The sequence below is a fragment of the Lathamus discolor genome, chromosome 1 (genome assembly GCF_037157495.1).
Source record: "Lathamus discolor isolate bLatDis1 chromosome 1, bLatDis1.hap1, whole genome shotgun sequence".
In the NCBI taxonomy this organism is placed as follows: Eukaryota; Metazoa; Chordata; class Aves; order Psittaciformes; family Psittacidae; genus Lathamus; species Lathamus discolor.
This window is the reverse complement of record NC_088884.1, coordinates 131,053,653-131,081,174: the sequence shown is the minus strand read 5'-3', so window position 1 is coordinate 131,081,174 and position 27,522 is coordinate 131,053,653. Positions and strand designations below refer to the sequence as shown.

The 27,522-nt window shown below is 42.4% G+C and overlaps 1 protein-coding gene across 9 annotated transcripts in view; it reads right to left on the bottom strand.

Moving 5' to 3' along the window:
- The window catches only part of STOX2 (storkhead box 2), a 144,998-nt gene that overhangs the window by 10,723 nt on the left and 106,753 nt on the right, over nucleotides 1-27,522 (bottom strand). For 5 of the 9 annotated variants that reach the window (XM_065695300.1, XM_065695344.1, XM_065695352.1 and 2 more), the window contains one exon: nucleotides 3,382-3,534. In XM_065695300.1, coding sequence (XP_065551372.1) covers nucleotides 3,382-3,534 — 153 coding nt within the window. Of the gene's footprint in view, nucleotides 1-3,381; nucleotides 3,535-10,205; nucleotides 10,441-10,505; nucleotides 10,640-26,523; nucleotides 26,536-26,663; nucleotides 26,682-27,522 lie in introns of those variants that run through there. The other 4 variants (XM_065695362.1, XM_065695370.1, XM_065695327.1 and 1 more) reach the window with 4 other exon arrangements.

The following is a 27,522-nucleotide window of genomic DNA, read 5'->3' as shown; positions in this document are numbered from 1 at the left end:
TACTTCAAAAGCAGCCTAATGCAATACATAAGCATTTTATACACCAGAATTTTGAACACCTTAAAATTATTTTAAGAAGTACATGGTCAGAATTGGAGGGGGAAAAAAAAAGGGCAGGGGGGGGAATCCTTACTAAAAGCAGTATAGACTAAGGCTTGATGGTTTCTTCAGCCATGCTCATACAGATAAGAGGGGCTGGCTGCCAAACACAGGAACAGAAGTTACATTCTTAGCTCCTTATACTGGATTTAAAAGATTCACTTTTAATGTAAGGGATTTAAATCATGGTCAATAAATTATAAAGTAGGGCTGTACAAACATCTCGTTGTTTATTTCTAAGTTAGAAAAATGGGAGCACATGCAGCAGGAGCCCTCTTGCTTTTCTAAAAACCTGACAAATAACAAAAGCCACAAATAAGATGTGCATTATCATTACAAACTTTTTCAATAAAATAAATTCATGAAAAGTACATCTGAAGTAGTACCTAAATGGTGTTAACTCTGCTAAAATGATTTTCTCCTGAGCTGATGCTAAAGCTTAACAAGGGATGAAAGAAGTACTCTGATTGGCTCATGAAATACTAGTTAAGAATGTGGAGTGGTTGCTATGTGATGTTATAAATAATTAGCATACCTTATTTCAGACAGCCATGGCCCAGATTTATGCCTGCACAATGGCTCAGCAAACTAGAGGGCTAAACTGCAAGTGTAAGATCCTGCATTGAGGAAAAAGGTTTATTATTCTTAGGCAGTTTGAGAATAGCATTTGGGGTCTTAGGAAATTTATAGACTCCGTGAAACGCAGTGAAGCATCTGTTCATTAAAACACAAACAACACAGGCAGACAAGTGCTGCTGCAGGGTGAGATACAGAGAGGTTATGTGACAATGACAGATACATTTACAATGGTAATGCTCTCCTTCCTCTCAGAGCATCAGCACTTAATTGGGAAAATTAAACCATCAGAATATGGGAGAACATCAGATATTTTAAAACAGCCACAGTGAATACAGGGGCTCAAAAAGCCATGTCTGATTTATGAGAGTCTAGACAGACAAATGATAAATACCAGTACAAGAAGAGGTTCTGTTTATTGGAAAGGACAATATTTTTGGATAATGCTCCTACACCAAGAGAACATGTATGTTTGCTGTGTTAAACATGTCAGGGCTGGGAGAGAAAGGCATTTTTCTCGAGGGGAAGAACTCGACAACAAGGGGTGGCTTAGTGGTGGGTTTTTTTTTTTCAGATAATTTTCTTTACACTTTGGGAAGTGAGGTAGGAAAACCAAGGCTCTCCTTTTTTTAATCTCAGACTTGAGAGATGCACATGTTCATGGCTAGTGGAAAATAAAGAGGCAGCAAGAGACTGCGTGCTAACTTGCCTCAGGCTGTTTCTGAGCAGAGTCTACAAAATACTCCAGCCTGTTGAATTATCTTTGATGCATGGTCCTGTCTAGCAAGAATAGCACAACACACAGGTCATGCTCCCTGGAAACCCAACAGATGCCCCAATAAATTATCATTTCCACCATACAATAATGGTTACATAAAAATATTGATAGAATCATTGGAAAAAAACTTGCAAACCTGACTTGGAAAAAAATCACCAAAATTAATTAAGCTGGAATTCTAATTGTGAACTTTGCTTTCTTTGCATTCTATCCCTTACAACTTTTACTCCTATTTTCAAATCAGCCAAGCATACTCAAAAAAAACCCCAATAAACAAACCCACAAACTGGGACAGAAAGCCAGTATTTACAAAATATACTTGCAGTACATTATTCCAAAGCACGACTATTAAATGCCAGAAGGACCTGTTTATTCCAAACACAGTTCTCAATCCAGCATTATATTTTAAAATCTCAGAATTTAGTCCCAGTTATAGCAAAAGCCACGTAACCTTCAAGGTTTTAAGTAACTTTTGTTCTGAAACATAAGCAAAAAAATTCAAGACATCAAAACATGGCTATGGTCAGGCTACCTAGATGAGGCAGATGCATCAGTAGTTTTCCTACTGAAGCATTTTTAATTAGCTGCTTTCTACAGCTGTAAAAGAGGTACAACAGTGAAATTTCTCAACTAGTTCAGAGAACTCTTAACTCAGGCACAGAACAGTTAAACGTCTTGGCCAGGATCACACAAAGCACAAGTGAAAGAGTTGTGCTTTCTGGAGCAGTAAACCTCTGCCCAATGCTTTTACACCACCCTTTTAGATAACTCTACAAGATGCATTTTGCATGATTCACCAACTCCAGATACAGACTGCAGTACGGAAGCAGCATATTCAACAGTACATTCTTAATATAGGTTTCCCTTTTTTTGATGTTACAGTATCTTTAATCCAAGCCATTTTCATTCTACCATTTAATTAATATTATCAAATTCTGACAAGAATATCTTCTGAACAGTACACCAGCATTTATGAACACACCAAGTGTATGTATGGCTCTGCAAGCCTTTCAGTCATGGAGACAGCTGTCAAGTTAAAAAAAAAAAAAGACTTAAAGATTTTTCAAGCAAGGGCAGTACAGAAGCAAAAGCCAAAACTGTGTCCAAGAAGGCTCTGAAAAGCCCTGGAAAACAGGCTGGCAATCTCCTTTCAGTTTAAATATAACCTCTCCATGAAGCAGGCATGTCATCATCATTGGACTCTGTTACTTACTTACCCCACGAGTTCCAAGAGCCTCTCCTAGGTGAAGGAAGAGATACAGTATGTGGGAAAACTGTTTTTTAAGAGAGACGGCTCTACACAAGGACTCCCATGAGGTCATCTCTGCGGAGACTGGACAATGACACTTGAACTAGTTGAATGATGTCAACAGAGTGATTATGAGTTAGCTTGCAACTGGCTTGAAAGCCACAAGGTGGAATAAGCCTGCTCTGGTTATGACACATGCTTTGCTCTCCGTAACTTAAAATCAAGACTTAAAATCTATTACAGAAGTCCTAAACTCTTTTGACTATGATGATAAAGAATTCATTTTGTGGGAGAAACCACAAATAAGCGGATACGGTTTGCTGTTTATTACCACAAGTAATCTTTAATGTTTACATAAAGACAGTAGTTAACCCTGCAAAATGCATCCCACATGAATGGCCCTGTCAAAAGAGAACTCAATTCTCCATATGTTTAAGAATAAAGAAAAGGTCATAAGAAAGGTTTTTAGAATCCTAAAGCCTCTTTTTATTTTGGGTAGCATCTCAGGATTACTTAATATTCCCAACCAGAAGAGTGAAGAAAAACAGGCTATCAAGAACTGAAATTCTCTGCTTTAAGCAAGCCAAACAGATAAGCAACCTTTTGGGTAGGGATTGGAGATTCTGTCCTTTTACAGACATGTGCCCATCTGACCAATGATTTATTGATGCCCAGTTACCTGGGAAGCAGGTTGTTAGGTGCTCCATTAGTGCTTCTTGTGTGACCTGTTTTCGGGCAGAGTTCATTGCTGAGATGGCCAGGCAAAGGATTTCCCCAAGTGGAATAAACTGCGACTGACTGATGGGAGACATGCTGATGGGTGATACATCACCTGCAAAAAGACAACAGATGTGCAATGAAGTGTTTTGTTTAAAAATCTGCTCACAGAACAAGGATGCACAGATAATCGGAGATGATGTGCACAGCTCTCTAGTCTTTGTATTGAACCGGAGATTAACTATGGAAAACCATCCAACAGCTTATTTCAAAACTTAGACATAGTGAACTTTGGAAAATGGGAGATATATACTATGCAGACATAGTTTCTCAAAGGGTGCCATAGACAGATTCAGAAAAAATGCCAACAAATTAGCACTTACAGTTGCAAAACCTTGTGCTTGCATATCCTACTAGGTAACCACACAAAGTAGCTGCATGTATTTCTCTGGCCACAAACGGGGAGATTTTCAATCCCCTTACAAGGGCTCATGGCATGGATCACCCACCATTTTCACTTCATAGAATTTTTTATTAATAGTAACAAAAAAGTTATGTTAATAAGTAACATTTTCACTCAGTTGATAAAGCACAGACATTCTTTAGAGGCATGAAAGCATCAAACACCTTAACACTGATACCCTGAATAAATCTCTCCTGGATCTACATGTCAAATGTCTTTGTATGGTATATGTATTTTTTAGAGGTTTCACTAGTTCCAGGATGGCCTGAAAAAATAACTTTGCTGTAACTTTTCTCATGTTGTCTTTAAAAAGAATTCATTAACCCATACTTAAAAAATCATTAAAGGACCTAAAAAACGAAAGTTACAGAAGTTACAATTTGGTAATATTAGCATGATTACACAAATACACATAGACTCACAGAACAGTCAGGGTGGGAAAGGACCTTAGGATAATCTAGTTCCAACTCCCCTGCCACAGGCAGGGACACCTCACACTAAACCATCTCACCCAAGGCTGTGTTCAGCCCAGCCTTGAACACTGCCAGGGATGGAGCATTCACAACTTCCCTGGGCAACCCATTCCAGTGCCTCACCACCCTTACAGTAAAGAATTTCTTCCTTATATCCAATCTTAACTTCCCCTGTTTAAGTTTGAATCCATTACCCCTTGTCCTATCAACTACAGTCCCTAATGAAGAGTCCATCCCCAGCATCCCTATAGGCCCCCTTCAGATACTGGAAGGCTGCTATGAGGTCTCCACGCAGCCTTCTCTTCTCCAGGCTGAACAGCCCCAACTTTCTCAGCCTGTCTTCATACGGGAGGTGCTCCAGTCCCCTGATCAACCTCGTGGCCCTCCTCTGGACTTGTTCCAACAGTTCCATGTCCTTTTTATGCTGAGGACACCAGAACTGCACACAATACTCCAAGTGAGGTCTCAAAAGAGCAAAATGTACATATGCATTTTAACATATTTTATGTAAGTATAGAAATGCTTCAGATTCTGCTTTGTACCTCTGCTTGAAATGGTAACAATTCCACAGTGATCTCAAATAAGGGGAAGCAGAAGGCAAAAGATTTCTTTTGCCAGTGGAAAAATAAAGAGTAACAGACAGAACAAGGGGTGCTTGACCATGAATCCTTTTCTGGCTACAGGTCAGTCAATAGCCAGGGATTAAATTTTACCCAAATGGCTTTGAAATCTCAGGAAAATCCTACTATCTCTGTTGTCATGAAGCAATACCTTGTGATCAAGTCAGGAATCAAATAGAAATTAATTCAAATTCTAACTTCCCCCCACAATTTAGAGGATCTAATATTTGCCCTACTAATTCTGTATTTCCGTTATGTCTACTAAAGAGGAGGGAATGGCAGTTTCTAAACCTGATTATCAAAACGCAGTTAACCTTGCATTATACTGTTCTTTGGGAAAAACAAAAATTGGCGGGAGTAGCAAATTGCATAACTGCTTCAGTGAGACTTATGAGCAATATTTTTCAACATATCCGTTGTACAATCTGTTGTACAACAGTGATGCACATTACCCAAGACACAACAATGATTTAAAACACACATTTGTGGTATGCTGTCTCCTGACTGCTTCTGCTTAACCAGGCCTGACCAGATCAATGCTGCAATCCCAACACAGCAGCATTCCTCCGGCTTCAGCAGTGCACCCCAGATTTTCACAGTTCTTACCTGACAATAGAATGATGACCTTAAACATAACCTTTTCTGAACATTTTTCATTCATATACAACTGAAAAGTTCATGCCATGTGCTTTACAGACAGACAATGGCAATCAAGATGATCTTAGGCACCTTATAAGTAAATGCAAGAGAGAGATGCTTTCACATGGCTTAGGAGCAAACACCATTTGTTCCCTCATCATTTGAGAATGGTTAAAGAACATTACAGTTATTATATTACTATTTATTCATAACTCAATCTGCTGTCAGCTTGAATTTTGTCATAGAGGAATCTTTGTAATCATCCAGACATGTAAGTTTACCAACTCTGATCAACAGTCAGCATGCACTTTGTGTAGGGGATCAGGTTTTTTAGTGATTAGTTTCACATCTAAGAATGATCAGAATTATAGAATCATAGAATCATAGAATAGAATCATAGAATAGTTAGGGTTGGAAAGGACCTCAAGATCATCTAGTTCCAACCCCCCTGCCATAGGCAGGGACACCTCACAGAATCACAGAATCACAGAATCATAAGAATTATGCAGATTTGGCTAAGCAATTCAAGAAACTACTGTCTTTCACACGGAGATTATCTGTGTCACGGGTATCCTTGTCAGCACTACCAAGTTCAGTTCAGTGCAATGTCAAACAGACTGGCATATGTTGTCCTCAGATGAGGTTTAATCCTACCAGGTTCACTGGGCACTGAAATGGACTCCCTGGGTATCTTTAAGGGCATCCAGGTGAAGGGCAGTAACTTCCTGAAGTGTTTTATCTGGATCATCAAAGACCCATCAATTTCTTAAAACTAAAGCAGCATGGTAATAGCATCCTTGTGACTACTCCCAGCCACACACTCACACTGCCACCTATGGAGGCAGCAGGATGGAAGAGTGAGAGGAAGACCTCCTTCCTTCCCTGAACCCAGACCAATCCACTTACAGGTAATCAGAATGATATTTAGTATGTAAGGAACAGGCCTTAATACCATAATCATTTTCCTGAAGTGGGAAAGGGACTCATGGAAGGTTATACATAAAGCCTAGCAAGTGCTGCTGATTTACATAGGTTTGCTCTCAGCCTCCCAGCTGCCCCCAGAGGGATGCTTGGACAAGAGCCTGGATCAGTTACTCTGCTCATCCACAAACATCAGCCCATCCCTCTACCCTGACTTCCAAGAGCCTGCAGAGATCCACATCTGGGACCACTCCCAGTCAGAACTTCTTAACTAAGTACAAGTTAAGAAATAATAAAGTTCATCTGGATTTCAATAACCTTGCACTTTGCACAATCTTTCCTTTTAAAGCAGGGCTCCTGCTGTGTGTGCATAGAGCATTCAGTCTGCACACCTGACCCCTGGAAACTGGGCTCTTGTCAACAGGAACAAGCCAAGAGCTTTCACCAAAATACTAATTTTACTGCACATAACTCATCAATACAAAACATTCAGTGTCAGTTCCTTAATATTAACAAAATCTCTAGCAAAGCATGCTATAGTTAGTATGTCAGGGTAATATACATCCTGCTTGCAAAGATGAGTAATCCATGATGTCATAACTTAAATGGCTTTAAATGCAATAGAAATGGCCAGCAAATGCTGGTTTATGTGACAGCCTGCCTTTTTGGTTTGTAAGGGACTATGGCCGGTTAAGCCTTACTCTTTTCCACTGAGTGTTTTCCAACCTTCTTCATCATGACAAGGGAGCTCTTGTTTCACCACTGTTGTGCCAGAATTACCTTCATCGCCTGTTGTCCACAACTGCTGGAGATAATTACTGGCTCTTGGTTTAAAAAGCTTAGCAGACATCTGCAAAACTTTCAGCAGACCTAGTCATATAGAGCCAGAACCCCCTCACTCGGGAAAGCTCTGATTTGCCAAGTTTTATCTTAACTATTCTGTGGCTCTGGGAAATTACAAGTACTCTGTGGTTATAGTTAAGCGCACAAACTTCTTTGATGCACGACAACAGAAAATATCTTGCATCTATGATTTAAAATATTAGCATTGATTATGCGCATAAATACTGTTTAGCCTGTTGAGCAGAAGGTTTACTACAACTTCTTTAGGACATATCTGCTTAAAAAATCAAATATGCTTTTTCTACATTTTGAAGACCACATCACTTAGACAAAACGTCTAGCATATGGCTTCTGTTAGCTCTGACTGATGCTTGTCTCAAGCAGCTTTCTTTTGAAATCAAATTACTATCCTTGACTTTCATATGTTTATGTTCGCAATTAAATGAAAACTGAGTCTCAGAAAGCAGTTTTTGCCAGCTGACTGCATGTTTTGTTTAAATACAATCAAGATATATATAGTTTTAGCTCTGTTTCTGTAGTGTCTTTTCAAACTTTTCCCTAAAGAATTGAAAAAAAAAATTAAGAAAATGTTTTCTAGACTTTTTGATTTCAGTGGCACTTAATTTTCAAAAATATCTAAGCACATAACAGACAATGAATGGGATTTATCCTCATTTATGCCCTGGGGATTTGTAGAGCTACCCTGAGGGGGAAAAAATAATTATTGTTACTTAGAACAATAGATTATGTAGCACGTAAAATAAACACTTAGCTCTTACACACCACATTTCTGCAGTTGATTTCAAAACATTCCAGAAAACTGGGTAACCATAACTATCCTTAACACACATGATGAGAAAGTGATGGTCTGTAACAGAGCAGGGAATGACAATTCACACATCCCGAACCCATACCAGCCAGAACCTTTCCTGTGCCAGTTCACCTAGTGTCACTGTTCTCTGAAAATCTAGGTACCACCATCTTGGGAGGAAATGAGGTACACTGTATTCTGCACCATGTATCAGCAATCAAACTATCAACTACATACTGATGAGAGGTTTTTTATTGGCCATGCCCCTGCTGCAAAGAAGTGACCTGAAGTCAAACTCTGTCTCAGGAAGTTTGCATGAAGACTGTTTGAAAAATCACCTCTTGACTTGGAAATGCAACCAATTCAATTGAGCCATTGTGAAGGAAAATTAAGGAAATTACATACACACTATTTCCCTGAAATAGCGAAGAGACCCTCTGATTACACTCGGATCCTGTAAAATGTAGGAAGCCAAAGCACAGTTTCATTTCCCCGTCCAGCCTCTCAACACCTTTTCAACCTCTTTTTTCCCTACATATCAAGTAAAACCGCAAATATGATTTTTAGTCTGGTTTCCACACGAAATGAAGTTTGCACAATCACAATCTGTGTGCATGCATGCGCCAGAGGTTTAGCCTCACTGGACAACAGAGATTCTAAAACGAGTGTTTGCTGTGCATGCTCCATCTGCACAGAGCATCAGGGACAGCCACATCCCACTAGAGAAGAGAGAATCCAGTCAAAAAACACTTGTCAGTGGAAATCTGACTTCACTACTTTTGCTGCTTACAGATCTATGTTTTTAATCAGAAAACACCAAACTGGAGTACAGTAACTTCATGTTACCTCATGATTATAATGGTGATTGCAACAGAAATCCCCTACAAAAAAAAAATGTTGCCAACAGCCTGTTCTTGTCAACACTCACCTGAGATTTCACTCTGGGAAGAACTACAGAAAGGTCCTTTTCAAACTAAAGGTAGCTGACAAAACCAAAATTACTGGTCATGGGCAAAAAGAGGGCTCTTCAGCTTAGAACATCACAACCATTTTTTTCAAGAATACCATTAAAAAGCCTCTTCTAGAAAAAGCATATTTTCAGATTTTCTTAAAGATGGGACAGATGCTGAAGAACTTACATGTCTGGCCTGGGTTGCACATTACCCTTTTTTCCCCCAAACCCCAGCTTGATTGAGTCACTCTAATTACAGAATACTTAACACAAATGTGGCAAACAAAATCTTTCTTATGTGAACTCACAACAATGATATTTCCATCTGATTAAACAACAGGAAAGAACAGGAAGAACATGCAGATTTCTGTATTACCCAGATTACTCTAAAATACCTTGGATCTGCACTAGCACACTAGCACAGAAAACAACACATTTTACTGGGAAAATCTGAAATAAAGAAAATTAGAATGTGCATTGCTTACGCTGTTCTCAGACATCCTCTTTTTGAACTACATTTATTAGAGTATCTTATGAACAAAGCTGCTGGTTGTGTTTACTAGACACAGTTAAACTAGACAAGATGACTGGTAACAATAAGAAAAACTACATTAAAGTTTTGTCCGTTTACTTCTGTTTAAAAAAAGCTTCAACAAAGGCTCAACACAGCAACACACATTTGCTAGCTGGCTAGCTCCTTCTGCACTTCTGAAATGCATGCACACAAAAACAGATCTTCCCTTGCAGATACAAATCACGAATGCCTCAAGAATGTGACCTGGCAATGTGACCACTTCAATGCTAACCAGCCTGAAGAAAACACAGCAACCTTAATAATGACTAGGCATGACAAACACTTGCCTCTGAGCAAAGTTCTAGTCCCTTGCCAGTTATTAACTTCACACATGCAAACTAATCTTTTTAATAGTTCTGACCCAGCTAAAATCATGATCTCCAGGTTCAGCAAGGGGCACTAACTTTCAGAAAGAGGTGTCAAATTGCCCACACTCAGCAGACTTGTCTTATATGCATTCATCCTGTGTATTTCCTGTGATTTAAATTACCTTTTCTTTGTTCATGTCCTGTGGCCAGCTGCCTCCTGATCCAAAGTGATATCCCAGTGCATGTTACAACTATGATCATAGAAAGTTTCTGGTGGAGCACGGAACTTTCCCAGAGGATTCAGTCAAGGAGATTCTGGTGGTGTTGCCTACCCTGGGAAGGAGGAGGGTGGGACTGCGTTTTTTTAATATATTGTGTGCTTTAGAATTTGTTTCCTCAAACAGTATTTTTCAAATGCATTTTTCAATAAATGTCCATGTCAATATTCCTGGCACACAATATGTTAAAAAAGCAGGACTTACCTGAACCCCTATGGTCTGGTTCCATGCTCCAGGACAGTATCCAGAGTAGCTGTGATGTAACAAGAATGTGCATACTGGGGTTTTATATCACTGTGGAAGCTGGCAGAATGCAGCATAGGGCAATGCCACAGGACCTGAAAGAAGAAAAACAAAGCATGCTTTTAGGCAGTAATATGCTGAACACTCACCTCTTAAAGAAGGAAATCAGGGCTTCCAGAAAACAAAAAATAATGTGGTATCAGTGCATGCAGGTCCACTGAAAGGAATGTTATTGCACATATTTCACAATTCTCACATAAGCACAAGAAATAAATGGTTAAGAAATGACAGGGGAGGTGGAGGCAGAGAATCTAAAAGGGACTACAAATATAACTCCCCCACAGTGTTTTGAAAACATCTCTCTCCTTTTGCCCTATTTCCAGGGAATGGCTGGAATCACGTTCTGACACCACCCCCTGTTCTGAAGGCACTCACAGTCTTTGCAAAGCACCTCTCCACTGCAGTGCCTCAGGATTCTGCAGTGTCACTCCTCTTCTGCCTGGCTCTCTGCAAAGTGAAGTCATAGGAATGGATCAGCCAACCTGACTTCTCACTACCCTGCCCAGAATCCTTTGTGAACTGAAATGAGTCATCGCTCTGAAAAAATCCACAGCGCAATGTTCCAGGTTTCTCCCTACGTCTGCACTGGCTTCTTTGTCTTTGAAACCAAGTGCCTATGCTTCTGGAACGGTGCCCAGCTGCATTGTACAGGATAACAAGCCAGCCTCCTCATTAAGTGGACAAGAAAGCTATTTACATGCATTAACAAAGACAAGTTAAAGCTTTAACCCTCCAATCAAGACAAAAAATTTACCCCTAACGTATCTTCCTGATGTAATACACAACCCCCAGCACACCACACCACAAATGAACAGATGTAAGGACACAGAGCAGTATTTTCTTTATTAGCCATTTACCATGACACTTACCAGTTTTTACTCTATTGATTAAAAAGATTTACTCTTCTTTGTCAGTCCTGAAGAATGCTGCAGACCTGCACATAACATACAGCTCTGCTGTACACGGGATCAAAGCTGTGCTGCTGCAAACTGTTTATCAAAAAATTAGGAGCAGTGGACAAGCTCTTGCAAGCTCACTTTTCAGCATCCCATTCACTATCAGGGCTTACAACAAAGTCAGCCCTGAAACCATGCCAGACAGAAAATGTCAAACTGCTCCAACTGCTGAGAGCCAGCAGAGCTGCTTCAGTTTCTGCTGCCACTGACAAAGAAGGTAATGATCAGAACGAGGTCACTGTGTCAGGATCTCACTCTCAGTGCTAGGTTTGCCTTCGTTTGGTAAGGATATGCTAAGTTAAAGCATCAGGAAAACACAGGAGAAGACATAGGAATAGTGTGCAATGACAGACAGATGATGATGTTTAGGAGAAATGTTTTCAGTTGCTGGGCATTTTCTTTTAAGAGAAGGAAACATTTAAAATTACCTTAACTGCAAAAGAACTAGCTCTAGGTGTGATCTAGTCATCAAAATGAGAAGTCCAATATGCAGAAATGGAGGGACAACAGAAAAAGGGAGTGCTGCCATGAGGCACTTATTAAAGTTTCCTCTATCCTAAGTACCCTGAAATGTTTTGAAGCATAGTAGGCATATGATCCATAAAGTCCTGAAACACAGCAGGATTCACCTGTGCTGTGCTGGAACAGACAGCTCTGCCAAGTTCTCCCCTAAATGATCACACCAAGCCTTCAGGACTGAATGAAATACAAATGTCACCACCTCCCTATGCTGCAAGACGTAGTAGGCTTACAACTACCGTGGCAGTGAAAGAGTCAAATCCAGACTAAAATAGGTCTGTGGAAGTGCTTCAAGAGGACAAGTAAATAGCTTGTATAGTGAAAAACACAACAAACTTCACTTTTGTTTACAGGTCTATGGGCACTGTTACACAGTAAGGCCATATTATAAACAGGCTAATTTACAAGTGTAAGGTAAGCTGGGTGTTTTGCTACATCTGCAGCTACACAGTAGCCAAGATCTCAACATTAAACCGCTGGCTTTTGCCAGTCATCGATTTCTGTGTTCCCTGAAAGGCCTTATCCCAGGAAATCTTCCTTCAACTTTACAGGAGTTTTGCCTTCCCTGGGGCTACAGGATCAGCCGCAAATCCCCTAATGAATCCAATTTGGCACTTACAATGTTTGGGTCCCTCAGGATCATCCTGCGGAATTGTTGCTAAGCCAACACCCACTTTACAGCAACCAAACTCATTCCAAGTAGAAAAATTTCTGCAGGCTTTAAAGGGAATTACAACAGACACCTACTGAAAGAAAAAAAACAAATGCTCTGATCTGCTTTTCATTTGCACCAGACAACATTCATGCAAAGCTAAATAGCTGGGCTTGTGCATGCAGTACTGTTTTCATACACAGGTACAAGTTCTTGCAGCAGTAGTCATGCTACTATCACCAAAGTTAAAATACTGACAGAAGAAAGATAAAGGTAATACCACAGCCTGAATACCCTTTCTCTCTAACAAATTTCTCTAGGACTTCAACCCAAATTATAAAGTCAGGACCAACTTGACTCCTCTGAACAGACTTATACAACTGTAAGCTGAATGAGAGAATTCCCCTTGCACATGTGACACCTTGGAGACACCTAGAATGCACTAAGCATGCACATGCGCCTAGGGTTCACATACATCTAGTGTGCATAAGCACCTAGGTATCCTTTACTCAATTCATCAGCAATTACACAGCTCTTTAATCAGTATTAAGAACAGCAAGAAGTGCCTGATATCTCAAGCATGGCAGAGAGAAAAAGTGAAAGGAGAAACCAGCAGCAGAGAAAATGGAAATAAGAACATTTAGGACAGCGAAAGTTGATGAACAAACTGCTATCATTAGTCATGATACCCAGTGTGACCTCTCAGGGGGAAGACCCAGAGAAAATTTCCAGTCAAGGCAGCTACTCTATTCCTCCATCCCTCATCTTCCCCCAGCATACCAAAGCTGCCTTACTGAAAGCATACAGCACAAATATGCCATGTACTTCTGTGTAACTCCATGCATGCACATGCATCTGAATAGACCAGTACAGAATACAACATAGCCTGAGACAGATGGATCTCCATCATACGCTGAGAAAGCAGATGATGTAAAAATCCCATTTTCTTCCTTTGCACATGCATTGTTGTGGAGCTGAATACAGACTCCTTTGTGAAACTCCATTTTAGTTTCCATACATCCTTGAGTCCTCCTGAGCCAGGGCCTGGGATTCCCTTCCTTTGTCACAGTCCCTTCATCATCACCAGAGGAAAATTCAAGAGGAGAAAAGTTATAGGCTCAAATAGGGGGGGAGAGAACAAAAGGGTTAAAAATGACCACCACTAGAAGATGCCATAGTGGTTATCAAGAGCAGGCTACCATGTACTAGTTTCAGTGGATCCCAAATTTTGGAGGCTAGTGTCAGCACTCAGCATTCAGTCTCTAGTTGCAGAGACTATGGTCATCTATCATGATTCCTTCTACAAGAACCAACTTCACAAAGCAGGACGCTCTGGAGGACAGTGTCAAACACTTTGCACAAGTCCAGGTAGATGACGAGTCATTCTCTGCTTACCCACCCATGCTGTAACTGCTGTAGGCAGCCATCAAATCTGTCAGGCACAACTTGGCCTTGGTGAAACCTGTCACCAGCCACCTCCTTATTTTCCATGTGCCTTAGCACAGTTCCTAGGAGGAACTTCTCTATGATCTTGCCAGGCACTGAGGCGAGACTGACTGGTCTGTAGTTTCCCGAGTATACCTTTTTCCCCTATTTAAAAATGGAGGTTATGTTTTCCCTTTTCCAGTGAGCAGGAACTTCACTAGACTGCCATGATTTCTCAGATATGATAGATAACGGCTTGGCAACTACATTCGCCAGTTCCCTCAGAACCCGTGGATGCATCTCGTCAAGTCCCATGGACTTGTGCACCTTCAGGTCCCATAGATGGTTTTGAACCCAACCTTCTCCTACAATAGGCAGTTCTTCATTTTCCCACTCCTTTTGCCTTCTGCAACCTGGGCAGTGCAGCTGAAACACTTGCAGTGAAGACCCAAGGCAAAAAAAGCTGTTAAGTACCTCAGCCTTCTCCATATTCCAGGTAACCAGGTCTCACACTTCCTTCTGGAGAGGGCCCATCTTCCTTTCATCACCGATATACCTATAGAAGCTTTTGTTGTCGCCCTTGATGTCCCTGGCCAGATTTACTTCTGTCAGGGCTTCCACTTTCCTAACCTGATCCCTGGCTTCTTGGACAGTTTCTCTGTATTCCTCCCAGGCTACCTGTCCTTGCTTCCACCCTCTGTAGGCTTCCTTTTTTTGTTTGAGTTTGTTCAGGAGCTTCTTGTTCTTCTACACAGGCCTCCTGGTGTTTTAGCCTGACCCTCTCTTGGTTGGGATGCATCATTCCTGAGCTTGGAGGAGGTGATTCTTGAATATTAACCAGCTTTCCTGGGCCCCTCTTCCCTCCAGAGCTTTCATCCCATGGTATTCTACCAAGCAGATCCCTCAAAAGGCCAAAGTCCACTCTTCTGAAGTCCAGGGTATTGCTGTGCAACTTCCTCACTGCCTAAGGATCTCAAACTCTACCATTTCATGGGCACTGCAGCCCAGGCTGCCCTTGAGCTTCACATTCCCCACCAACCCCTCCTTGTTGGTGATAACAAGGTCCAGCATAGCCACTCTCCTCATTGGTTTCTCTATCACTTGGAGAAGGAAGTTATCATGAATGCATTCCAGGAATCTCCTGGATTGCTTATGCCCTGCTGGATCCCCCCTCTAACAGGTATCAGTGGTTGAAGTCCCCCACAAGGACCAGGGCTTGTGAAAACAAGGCCACCTCTATCTGTCTTTAGGGGACACATCCACTCAGTCCTCCTGGTTGGGTGGCCTGTAGCAGACCCCCACTGTAATGTCCTCTGTGCCTGCTGGCCCTTTAGTCCTGACCCATAAGCTCCTGGTTAGCTCCTCCTCCATCCTCAGGCAGAGTGCCATGCACTCCAGCTGGTCACTGACATTGAGGGCAACACTCCCTCCTCATCTACCCTGCCTGTCCTTCATGAAGAGCCTATATCCTTCCATTCCAATATACCAGCCATAGGAAACATCCCACCACATCTCTGTGATGCCAGTGAGATCACAGCCCTGCAGTTGTGTGCACATCTAACTCGTGTTATTCCCCATGCTAAATGCATACATGCAGACACATGCAAGTTGGGCCCCCAGTGATGCCAATCTACTGGTTGGAGTGGCCAGAATGCCTTTGTGATGCTCTTCAGGTGCCCCCCTGCTGACCTGTGATCCCTCTCCAGGCTCTGGGTATCTGGCACTGGCATCAGACTGGTACGAGTGGGATGGATTGAGGCTGCCCTCAATCAGATAGATAAAAATGTAAACTGATATTTCTTTAGGAAATTTCTTAATCCTAAAAATGTTGACACATTAGTGCTTTACCAATAACCAGTTATTTGCAGAATGCTAATAAGTTCCACTTGGCTTACCTGAACAAATCTCCTGGTTCTTTAAGAAATCACTTACAAAAACACAAGAGGGAACATGATCAGGGTATTAAATTCAGCAATATCCCAACAAGTAATGCCCATCTGTTTTTGTGCTAATGTTGTCTAGAAGTTTAAATTACTCTCTTTTTTCCTCTCCTGCTGCTTATACCCTGATGTATCTGCAGAGAACATACCTCCCCTCCTTCAGATGTCACTCCACTGGCTTTAATAAAAGCACTCTCTTTTGGCGTTCTTTCGTATGTCTGCCCCCCCTGTCCCTTTAATCTTTCTAGAGGACTCATCTACATTTACTCAAACTTATGTAACTTTGCTTTAAAAAGCAACCACCAGAATTCTGCACCATGTTCTGGTGCTCCAGCTAACCTCTCGCCTGCATCAAGGTACAAGGAAATGAAAATTCCCATACTTTTAGTAGAAATATCCTGCCCTATATATAGTAACTTACATTTTTCACAGCTGTACTATATTGTACTACATTCACTGTCACCAGTTCCACATCTTTTTTTTATGCTGCCTGCAACTAATGAGTTTGACGCAAATACTACTGCTTTTGACCCTCCAGACTATGATCTTGTCCATTATACTTTAACAGCTCACTCCATGGACATGATGAAGGACCACTGACACACCAATCCTTATTTGTTACCCATTTTTTAAGCATCTCCACTTTATCACATGATAAAAAGTATCATAAAAATGGAAATGAAAAACAATCAATACTTTAAATGTTACCTAATGCAGGACAAACCTATAACCCCATAACACACTTGCTAATACAACAACCCAGTAAACAGCATTTGAAGGAACCTATCACGTCTCAACAGGAAAAACAAAGCAACCCACAAAACTCCCTCCCTCAAAAGCCCAGGAGGTGAAACAATTCTCTTCTTAGAATTAGAATATTATATTTCACTGATAGCCCAATAGTAAGCATGTCATATTTTAAACCACACAGAAGAATTCTCTAACAGATTTTCTACCTAGGACCATGGGATAAGAGGGGAGGAAGGTTTGGGGCTTTTTTTGCATAGAAACCCGTTACTATTAATTTGATTAACGTTAAAGCAATATTGTCACTGACCATGCCATCACCCCACCCCCTCAAAAACAAAGCCTGCCTGTTTTCTGGCAGCAAACAACAAATGCAAGGGAAGACAGAAGCAGTAAAAAAAATCTGACACTAGAGGAAATTTGGCAAGAGAGAGTGAGCACATGAGGAACAAAAGGGAGGAAAAAAACCCCAAACCAACAAACAATGATAAACCGAGATGTTTTATTTTAGGGTGGAAATTTTATAAAGGCAGAGGAAAAAAATCCTCTTTGCAAACGCTCCTGAAAGCACAGAACATGGCTGTTGAAACATAACAATCAGCACGTCTTAGCCAAACATTCTTCACTATCCTCTTCAGTTTAGCCAGAACACATTTTCAGTGTGGCTGATGGGGATCAGGGGATGCTGCAGCACATACTCAGCAAGAGTCTAGTCAGCAGCTAAAATTCTTGAAAGGTGAAGGACGATTAGCAATGCAACCCAACAACATAGCACACCCTCTCTCATCTACATTGACTGCTGTAACCATGGAAAGATTTTTATCCTGAGGATGATATTGCAGTGCTTACAGCTTTTCAAACAAATCGTGATGACCGGCAGATAACTTCAGGTTAAAATAAGAACCTGCAACACTGAACACAAGTCCCATGGTACTACAGCAGCCTTTAACAGCCCAGTTTTTCCTGGCTGGGAGAGAACTGATGAAAAGGCCAGGCATGGAATCAATTAAAATAGTGCCAAAGTGGTTTTAAAAAGAAAAGGTTAGACACCCCAAAGACTTAGCAGTTGAGAGTTTACTGGGTCACTTTCTCCCTGTGGTGGAAAGCAGAATTTTCACTATGGCTGGAGTACATTTAGAAAGACGTACTTTAATGCTTATGAAATCAAAATATCTTACACCCTAATACATGGAGTAGCTATATCAGGATATTCTGCCTCCATGATACACCTGTGTGGGGTAGATACAGTGGTGACTGTTTCCCACAGCAGCTCAAAACACTTCCCAATTCTGTTCCTTAGTCTCCCCTCCATGGGGATCAGCTGTGAGAATGGGAACATGGCAAATGCCATGGCACAACAGTTCAGCAGCTCACTGCATCTGCTGCCTCTCTCATGCTGATCAAGCACCTTAGAGGAAGCATTAAAAAAGCAACTGCACACACTGCCAGACACATACTCCAACTTAAACTGTCCTAAACAGACAGTTCTTTTGAGATCCTCAAGAGCTGGCAGACTGTAATTTTTTCTCCTAATTAGTATGACTACCACCAAATGCAGCAATCAAAAGCTACCTCCCCAAATAAACGACTGTACCTGGCACAGAGGTTCCCACAATGAAACATCTAGATTGAATGTTCCCTCCTGTCCATTTCACATGGGTTTTGTTTCTTAATTTTACTGAGCATTTGTTTTATTACAGGAAGCAGTAAACCAAAACCTACAACAGCTATTTTACTACTATTACAACAGTAACACCTCCTTACCTCCTGTTCTTTATGTGAAATTTCAGGAATTTGAAAATATCCCTGTACGTGAGCCATAAAACTGAACCTGGTTTCCAAAACAAGGATAAAATTACCAGTTTCACAGGCCTTTCTTGAATGACTTCTTACACATCTCCTTATTTACAGTCTTAGGTTTAGACTCTGAATTATCACCCCCCGACTCATCTAACAGGTTCACCACTGACTCCAGCAACATGCAGACCATGCTCCTAAAGAAGTATGAAACCCAACATATTTGAGCACTATTCTGTCAGCATTCCCTTGCATTGCCTCCCATTATGCTGCTGATGTCACTATTCTGCAGAATTGCTCAGCTGTTTTACTCAGCTGTCGCTAGTGCCTTCTGAAGTCCTCCTCAGCAGTCTTAATAAACCTGAACAACTGTGCTCTGACAGATAGGGTTACCACTTCATTATCCATTCCATCCTTCACATTTCTATTATAGCTATTAAACCCCAAACATTTGGTATTGATCCCTGCTGCACAGAACATTTGGCATTGATCCCTGTGGCACAGAACACTGTTAACCATTTCTAGAGACCAGAACCGGCCATTGTTCTTTTTTCTCCTCTGTATTTTAAACTGAACTCAACAAGAGTTTTCTCTTGGACATCCACCAAGCATTTTTAAAGCACTAGAGCATGTTAGAGTCCTTGTGCTCCCCAAGTGTCACTATGACCCAGTTTTCTGAAAGATAAAAGCAATAAAAATAGTTGTATCTTTGCCCTCTTATTCAGAATAGAGACCTAGACTAGGATATCAAGACTAGATTCCTGAGATGATCTCAGGAGCTGATGACAATCTCAACTTGAACTGAACTAAACCAAACCAAAAGGCTAGCAAAAGGAGAGATATGGGACAATTTCTTGAACAAACCTGGTATGTAGCCACTGGACACAGCGAGAAAATCACATATAACAAAATGTTGAGATCAAAGCACACGGGATGTAGAAATACAAGCTCTGAATGACTACATTTTATGCCACAGCAAAATATTTTCTTAACACACATTGAAAAAACAAAGGCTTATTCCTTATCTTGTCATTATGTTGTCATTCCTTATTCTGGACTATAAGAAATAAGGGCTTACAGTTATTACCATATTCTTTCAACAAGCCACCCCCACAGGCAGTACCTGAACCCACCCAGAGCTTATGGACCCAAAGGCACATGACTCCTGTTTCGAAGCACAAAAAAGGGTCTCCATCAGACCTGGTGCTTGACAAGGCTCTCTGCTTCAAAAGCAGTAAACACCAAACTGCACATGGTGAAGGGGATGGTGCATGCCTCTCTCCTCACCTGGCCACCCCCTTTGGGAGGCTGGAACTGCTGTGTACACCAGCCTTTGGAAACACCTCATGGGATATAAGTAGCCTGGAAAGTGGTTTTTGAAACTTCTGCTGTTCTTCCTGCCTGTTTGATAGCTACAAGTTCTAGTCTTACAGAGTGATGTTGAGGCCACTCTACATCAAAACCTAAGCTTTAAAGACTGAATTAGTAGCAGAAGATAGGAAAGAAAAAACAAGAAGCAATGCAAGTAAGAAAAAACACAGGAAAGGTTAAAAAGAAATGTGAGGGAAGAGATGATTTTTGTTTGATTCCTAAAGCAGGCGATTCAGCATATGTGATGTTACTGATGAAAGAGGACTTGTTAAAGAATCCAAATGCTTAGCAGGGCTAAACGGAAGCAGGAATAACCACCAAATGGTAAGAAATAAAATTAGTACCTCCAGCTGTAGGAAGGCTGAGAAAATATAAGGGTCTACAGAATTGCTAGAATAAGCAAAGTGGGAACGGCTGCTTGTACCAGTGAAGAAAGAAGTGAACAAAAGGACAGTTGTTTTGTGAAGGCCAATCCGCATGTGCTCTGCATTCACTTGGTATTTGCCTTTGTTTTGTTTTCTAGACTGAGCTTCACCCCATGTCACACAAAGGATTCAATGAAAGCCTCTGCTCAAAGTCTCAATTAAAAGCCTGAAAGAACAAACCTATCTTCTGCTGCAGCCCAAAGCCTGAGCCCAACAGGACTGAGTGCCAGTGACCCAGCAGAGGGAGTACCTCAGCAGCTCAGACATGAGCTCTGACCAGGGGAAGCCACATCCTTCAGTGGCATTGAATGAGCCCTCCCAGAGTTTGGCACAAGCAGAGTAACTAAAAATAAACATTCAACTTGTTCTCCAAAGGGTTGTTCCTAAGCTTTTATAACACAAGATCAAAGCTAGGGGAAGGATGGGATCTTACAGGACAATAAAGAAAGCTGAGAGTACATTAGTAGCATGCATCCTAGTAAGACACACATGCAACATCACTCCATTGAGGGAGCATGCAGTTGGGAGGTTAGGCAGTTGGAATGAAAACATGTGAAAGCATTTAAGCACTTCATCACCAATGCTATCTTCAGAAATATTCTGCTGCTTTATGAGAAGCTCTTCAAAACATACATGCATATGTACTTTCAGAGAAAGAACGTGTAATCCTTCTATTGGGGCTACAGAATTGATGGATAAGGGTAAAGCAGTTGACGTCATCTACCTGGACTTGTGCAAAGCGTTTGACACTGTCCCACACAACATCCTTCTCTCTAAATTGGAGAGACATCAATTGATGGATGGACCACTCGGTGGATAAAAAACTGGCTGGACGGCCGCACACAAAGAGTTGTGGTCAATGGCTCGATGTCTGGCTGGAGACCGGTAACGAGTGGTGTCCCTCAGGGATCGGTGTTGGGACCGGTCTTGTTTAACATCTTCGTCGCTGACATGGACAGTGGGATTGAGTGCGCCCTCAGCAAGTTTGCCGATGACACCAAGCTGTGTGGTCCGGTTGATATGCTGGAGGGAAGGGATGCCATCCAGAGGGACCTTGACACGCTTGTGAGGTGGGCTGATGCCAACCTTATGAAGTTCAACCATGACAAGTGCAAGGTCCTACACCTGGGTCGGAGCAATCCCAGGCACGGCTACAGATTGGGCAAAGAAGAGATTCAGAGCAGCCCTGCAGAGAAGGACTTGGGAGTGTTGGTCGATGAGAAAATGAACATGAGCCGGCAGTGTGTGCTCGCAGCCCAGAAAGCCAACCGTATCCCGGGCGGCATCAAAAGGAGCGTGACCAGCAGGTTGAAGGAGGTGATCCTGCCCCTCTACTCTGCTCTCGTGAGCCCTCACCTGGAGTATTGTGTGCTGTTCTGCTGTCCTCAACATAAAAAGGACATGGAACTGCTGGAACAAGTCCAGAGGAGGGCCACGAGGATGATCAGGGGACTGGAGCACCTCCCATATGAAGACAGGCTGAGGAAGTTGGGGCTTTTCAGCCTGGAGAAGAGAAGGCTGCGTGGAGACCTCATAGCAGCCTTCCAGTACCTGAAGGGGGCCTGTAGCGATGCTGGGGAGGGACTCTTTGTCAGGGACTGTAGTGACAGGACAAGGGGTAACGGGTTAAAACTTAAACAGGGGAAGTTTAGATTGGATATAAGGAGGAAATTCTTTCCTGTTAGGGTGGTGAGGCACTGGAATCGGTTGCCCAGGGAGGTTGTGAGTGCTCCATCCCTGGCAGTGTTCAAGGCCAGGTTGGATGAAGCCTTGTGTTGGATGGTTTAGTGAGAGGTGTCCCTGTCCATGGCAGGGGGGGTGGAACTAGATGATCTTGAGGTCCTTTCCAACCCTAACCATTCTATGATTCTATGATTCTATGAATCCACCTGACCTTGGAAATGCAAGGCTGCCCAAAGTGCATCTTCCATGCTACATGTGGTCTGCAAAGCCTCACCCATGAGGATTGTGATTTATTTTTTTTCTAATTGTGGTATTTTATTTTAATTCTGGTACTACATTTACTTGAGGTATTGCAACGTAGATTTGCTATGCAGCATACATTTTACTACACTCTTTGAACACAACATGGGGAACATCTGTGTGACAGGGCTAAGACTGAAACTGGCTTTGGTCTAAAAGACTAATTTACTGCCAGAATTATCTTGGTGTAATTATGTGTATGTAAATCCCCATTTATTGTGGAGTAAGAATGGGGTTTTTTAACCTGATTTTGCTTATACAACTTCCAGAACCTATATCAATGGGAGCATTTGTATATGCATAATCCTGCTGAATTCCTCTGATGACCTACCATATCACACATTAAAAAGTAAAAAGTAAAAACTGAATAATCAATAGTAAAAATAAAATATTAACTTTATTAGATGTGAGAATGTGTCTTCCTGTTGTTCAATCATATGCTCCCTAATGTATCCAAAAAGTAAATGTTAAAACAAGGAAATTACCCTCTTCTATTACTGTTTTCCCTGGGTTCCAACAGCTTCACTCTTCAAGAGTAGATAACCACTGACATTTAGAGTTGCAAGTACTATCTCTCTAAAAACTTCCTGTTATGGTCAAAGGCAGAGATATTAAAGGAGCCAAATGTGGTTCCTATCGCCATATGTTGTTTCTAATAGTCACAGCTTGAGTTTCAAAACTGATGCAGATTTGCACTTCCCTTTATCTCCATTGAGTGTTGCTGTACTCGCAGTACTTCTGAAAAAAATCAGGAGCTACTGAGGTGTTACTTAGGAGCCTAATTTTAGGCACTCATTTCTGGAACCTGGCATAAAAGCTCAGACTTGGAACATGAAAAGAATCCATCCAGGTAAGCTGTTTGGGAATATCTGAAAGTCTCAGACATAATGCCTGAAGTTACATATCTCCTTCATACCTCTGATAATAAGTAAGAGCCTGAAAGGCTACTTTAGGGCATAAAGGTGATTTACATGTCTTTTGCCTTGCTCCTGACAAACTTTTTTCAATTGAAGTGTTGATGCAATTAGTGTTTCCAAGAAAAGTTCTGGGTTTCCAAAATGATATTCTGAACATGAAGATGGATACAGAGTAAAGTGTTCTTGGTTTTACAGAAAATAATTCTGGTATTCAGAGTCATTTCCTCATGATATCTTTAGAGACTGAGGATGCGAAAGCCTTGTGTAACTTCCTAGTGACATTTTCTTCCTGATAACTTCTTTCAAGGGCAGGAGTAACCTTGCCAAACATAATCACCACAAATTTCCCCCTCACACACAGCTTCTGACTGTATCATTCATCACCTACGCAGACACGTTATGCAAGCCTGTTTGCCAGATGCTGCTCCCTAGGAAGTGCTTGCAGAACACCAGAAGTATATAAACTCTCCCTCAAGCCTCCAGAAAGTGGGCCATCTCTTTCAACTACGGCTTCCACCAACAGTGAAGTCACAGCACTGGCGTGGTGATATCACAGCATTCTCCGTAGCAACAGCCTATGAGGTCACAAATAAAGGATTATCACTTTGCTGCAGGATTAAGGGAACTAAGAAGCTGGTCTGTCAGGAAGATGGGTTTTACTTTAAAAACGGGAATTATGAGAATGCTGAAAATAAAAATAAATGGGTTGTAAATTGTTTTTGTCTGACATGCACTTTTTTTTTTTTTTCAATAATACTGTAAAATAAGATACTGCTTTTTTTGACAGCTCCCAGGTAACTGAGTGAACTGCAGTCTGATTCTTGAGCCAGGACATGAGAGGTGAATCCTGAAACAACTTCTGTATCTTCAAGACTCCTCAGTCACTTCATTTTGCAAGTGCAGGCAGCAGTGAGACCACTCTCCTCAAACTGTCTGCTGGTTACTTTATTCACAAGTGATCATCTTGCTTTAGCTCACCTTACTCTTTAGGCAAGGATTTGTGAAGATGTAGTCTATGCTACCAAGAAAGATTTAAAAAACAAAACAAAACAAACCATTTTAAGTTACAGTGGTTTAAATATCTGTTTAAAATGCAAAAGAAAAAAATATTTAGTAGAAGCTTCCCTGCAAAATATACTTGCAGTCACGAAGCTTTATGGCAAACATTACTGTTAGAATAACACACTCGTATAAACAATTTGATTACACGCTTAGTGGTTCATTTTTTCCCCAACAACATACGGATCTTAGAATCAACTAGACCTGAAAAGATCTTTAAGATCATCATGTCCAACCTAGGACTTTACCCCAGGACTGCCAAGTGCACCACTAAACCATGTCACTGAGGGCCTCATCTACATGTTTTCGAATACTTGCAGGGACAGTGATTCCAGCACTTCCCTAGGAATATGGCTTACACCCCAGCGAGTATCCTGTTTGGAAGTTTTTAGCAAATACAGAATTCCAGAACCTGTTTGAAACCACCCCAAACCTTTATTTCCTCACTTCCCCACCATGGAGCAAATCAGGAATAGCACAAATACAATCACCCACCAAACACTTCCTGGCGCCTCAAGGAATGACTGAGGCTTCCATGCACAATCCAGAGCACAAACTGAAAGTTAACTTGGTTTCAGCTTTTAAAGGGAGTTACAGTCTATCGGGTGGAGGGTAGGAGAATGGGGTTGAGAAGGGGGGGAATGAAAGGAAGTATGATACCAAGTGAGAACAGACTTACTACATTATTCACAGAAATCCTACACCCCATGCATGCTTGCATATGAAAACACTTTTCCTCATATTTTTGAAGTAACAGCCCACTTTTCCAGATGCGTGGCAACTCAGGCTGCCTGATGTCTGGAAACTAGATATTGCATGCATATAGACCCACCTCACATGTGCAGCAGGTCCAACATATCAGGTGTAGTATGCATGCATAATTTACCCATCAGGGACTGTCCCAGATTTTAAGATTAAGATCTAAAAATCCTAAAACAGCCTGGTTTGTAATTTACAACCTGAGCTGTGATGCAACCATGAAGCAGTGTGAGAGCATCTTGCAACTTCAGGAAAATTTTGAGTAAGGGCCTATTTGCAGCTCAGAGAGCTGAAGGAGAGACTTCCAGCATTTTGAGCATAGGCACTAATACCAGTTTCCATTCTAAGACTTGAAGAAAGCACTGGACAACATTGCAGTAGCTGATCAAGACTTAAAATCACAGACTAAACTAGGCTGGAAAAGACCTTCAAGATCATCAAGTCCAACCTTTACCCAGGACTGCCAAGACCACCACTAAACCATGTCACTAAAGGCCTCATCTGTACAGTTTTCGAACACTTCCAGGGACAGTAATTCCACCCCTTTCCTGGGCGACCTGTGCCAATGCCTGACCACCCTGTTGGTGAAGAAATTTTTCCTAATATCCCATCTAAACCTCTCTGGCACAGCTTGAGGCTGTTACCTCTTGGTCTCTTTCCCCAAGTAACAACCGACAGAACAACTCTCACCCCACTACAACCTCCTGTCAGATAGTTGTGGGATAAGGTGCCCCTTGGGCTTTCTGTTCTCCAGATTAAACCCCCCCAGTTCCCTCAGCTGTTCTCTTGTTCTCTTCACCCACCAGTCTGGAAGATTTCGATCTCTCTTTTGCAGTTGGATGACTGTTAAAAACGTTGTGAAGAAACAACACAGACAAACTGACAAGATGTTTCACAGTGTTTTAAATACACTTTGAAATTCTGTAACCTGTTTAAGAACATTATTTGTTTCTCTGCCCTCCAGCAGTAGCAATCAACAATCTCAAAGGAAGTGCTTAGATAAACCAGATTTACTCGCTTTGCCACTAACCTCTACAGCTTCCTAGGCCTGCAGATAACGGCTGAACCCAGCGGCGCTGTAAGACATACTGCCTTAACACGAACCGGAGGCTTGCGCCAAAGCGGGGTCTGACCGGGGCCACCTCTTAAACCCGCACCGAAGGGCAACATGCCACCGGAATGGCAATTTCCTAGCGTCCCGCTGCTGTACAACGCACGTTACCCGCCAATACGCCCCGTGCTAATCCCGACTACTAAAGACAAGGCACCATCCATGCTCCCGGGAGGGAGAGAGCCAACCCCGCTGGCACAACCTGCCGGCCCGCCGCACCAACCCACGCTCTTGCGCGAGCCAAGGAAAGACGCGCACCGCAGCCACACACCACCCCGTGCTGCCGATGAGGCTTTCATTGTGCAGCAAAGCTGATAACCGACACAGACAGCGAGCAAGGCTCGCCGGCGCACCGCGGCCCTCCCAGCCCAGCCCGGCCCGGAGACGCGGTACCTCACCAGCGGCACCCCCCGGCGGTGCTCAGGCGCGGCCGGCCCGCCCCCGGCCCGGCATGCCCCGCGCGGGGGCACGGCAGCCCGTCGCCACGGCAACGCGTGGCGGCAGCGTGCAGGGCCCGTCCCACCATCTCCCTTCCCAACTCTTACAGGCGATCTGGCCACGGCTCAGGGCCCCGAAAACAAGGGAGAAAAGCAATAATCACCCAGCTCGAAGATGCGATGTTACCCCCGCCTCTGCACTACGCATTTTCAACCAAAACCAGGGGCCGTGGTTTTCCTGTACCCCTGCCATTTGGGATGTAGGACTCGCTCCTCTGTGCTGCAGCTGCTGCCTCAGGAACCGCCCAGGTCCCAGCCAGGTGGAGCTCAGAAACAGAAGTAAAAGACTTTTTGTTCATTAGTTTGTGTGAGCCTGGGTTCGTGGGGTTTCTTTGTGTCTTCGTTTGAGGCTGGGGATTTTACATGGTGGTAAAGCAGATTTGCATCCAGCTCCTGTATCAGCACTCTGTCCTCACGAGAAACCTTCCCACTGCAGCGAGGGCATGGCGGGGGCTTGGTAATGCCAGAAAAGCGGTGAAGGCACAAAACCCCCTTTGCCTCCCTGAGGGCGGCAGCGTGATGGGACGTGTGCTGCTGACGCCAGAAGTAAATCTGAACAGCCACAGCAACCAAACCCACCCCCTTCTTCAGAAGGTTAAACCCTTCAAGGATTTTATGCAACTATTTACCTGGCTTCATAACTGATCAAAGGCTGTTGCTGCTTTGCTTTTTATGCTTAAGAAGGTAAAAAGGACCATAGCAAAACACTCCCCCCTCTGGAGCTACTGTGGTAGAATCTACACTTGAACAGAAACTTGGG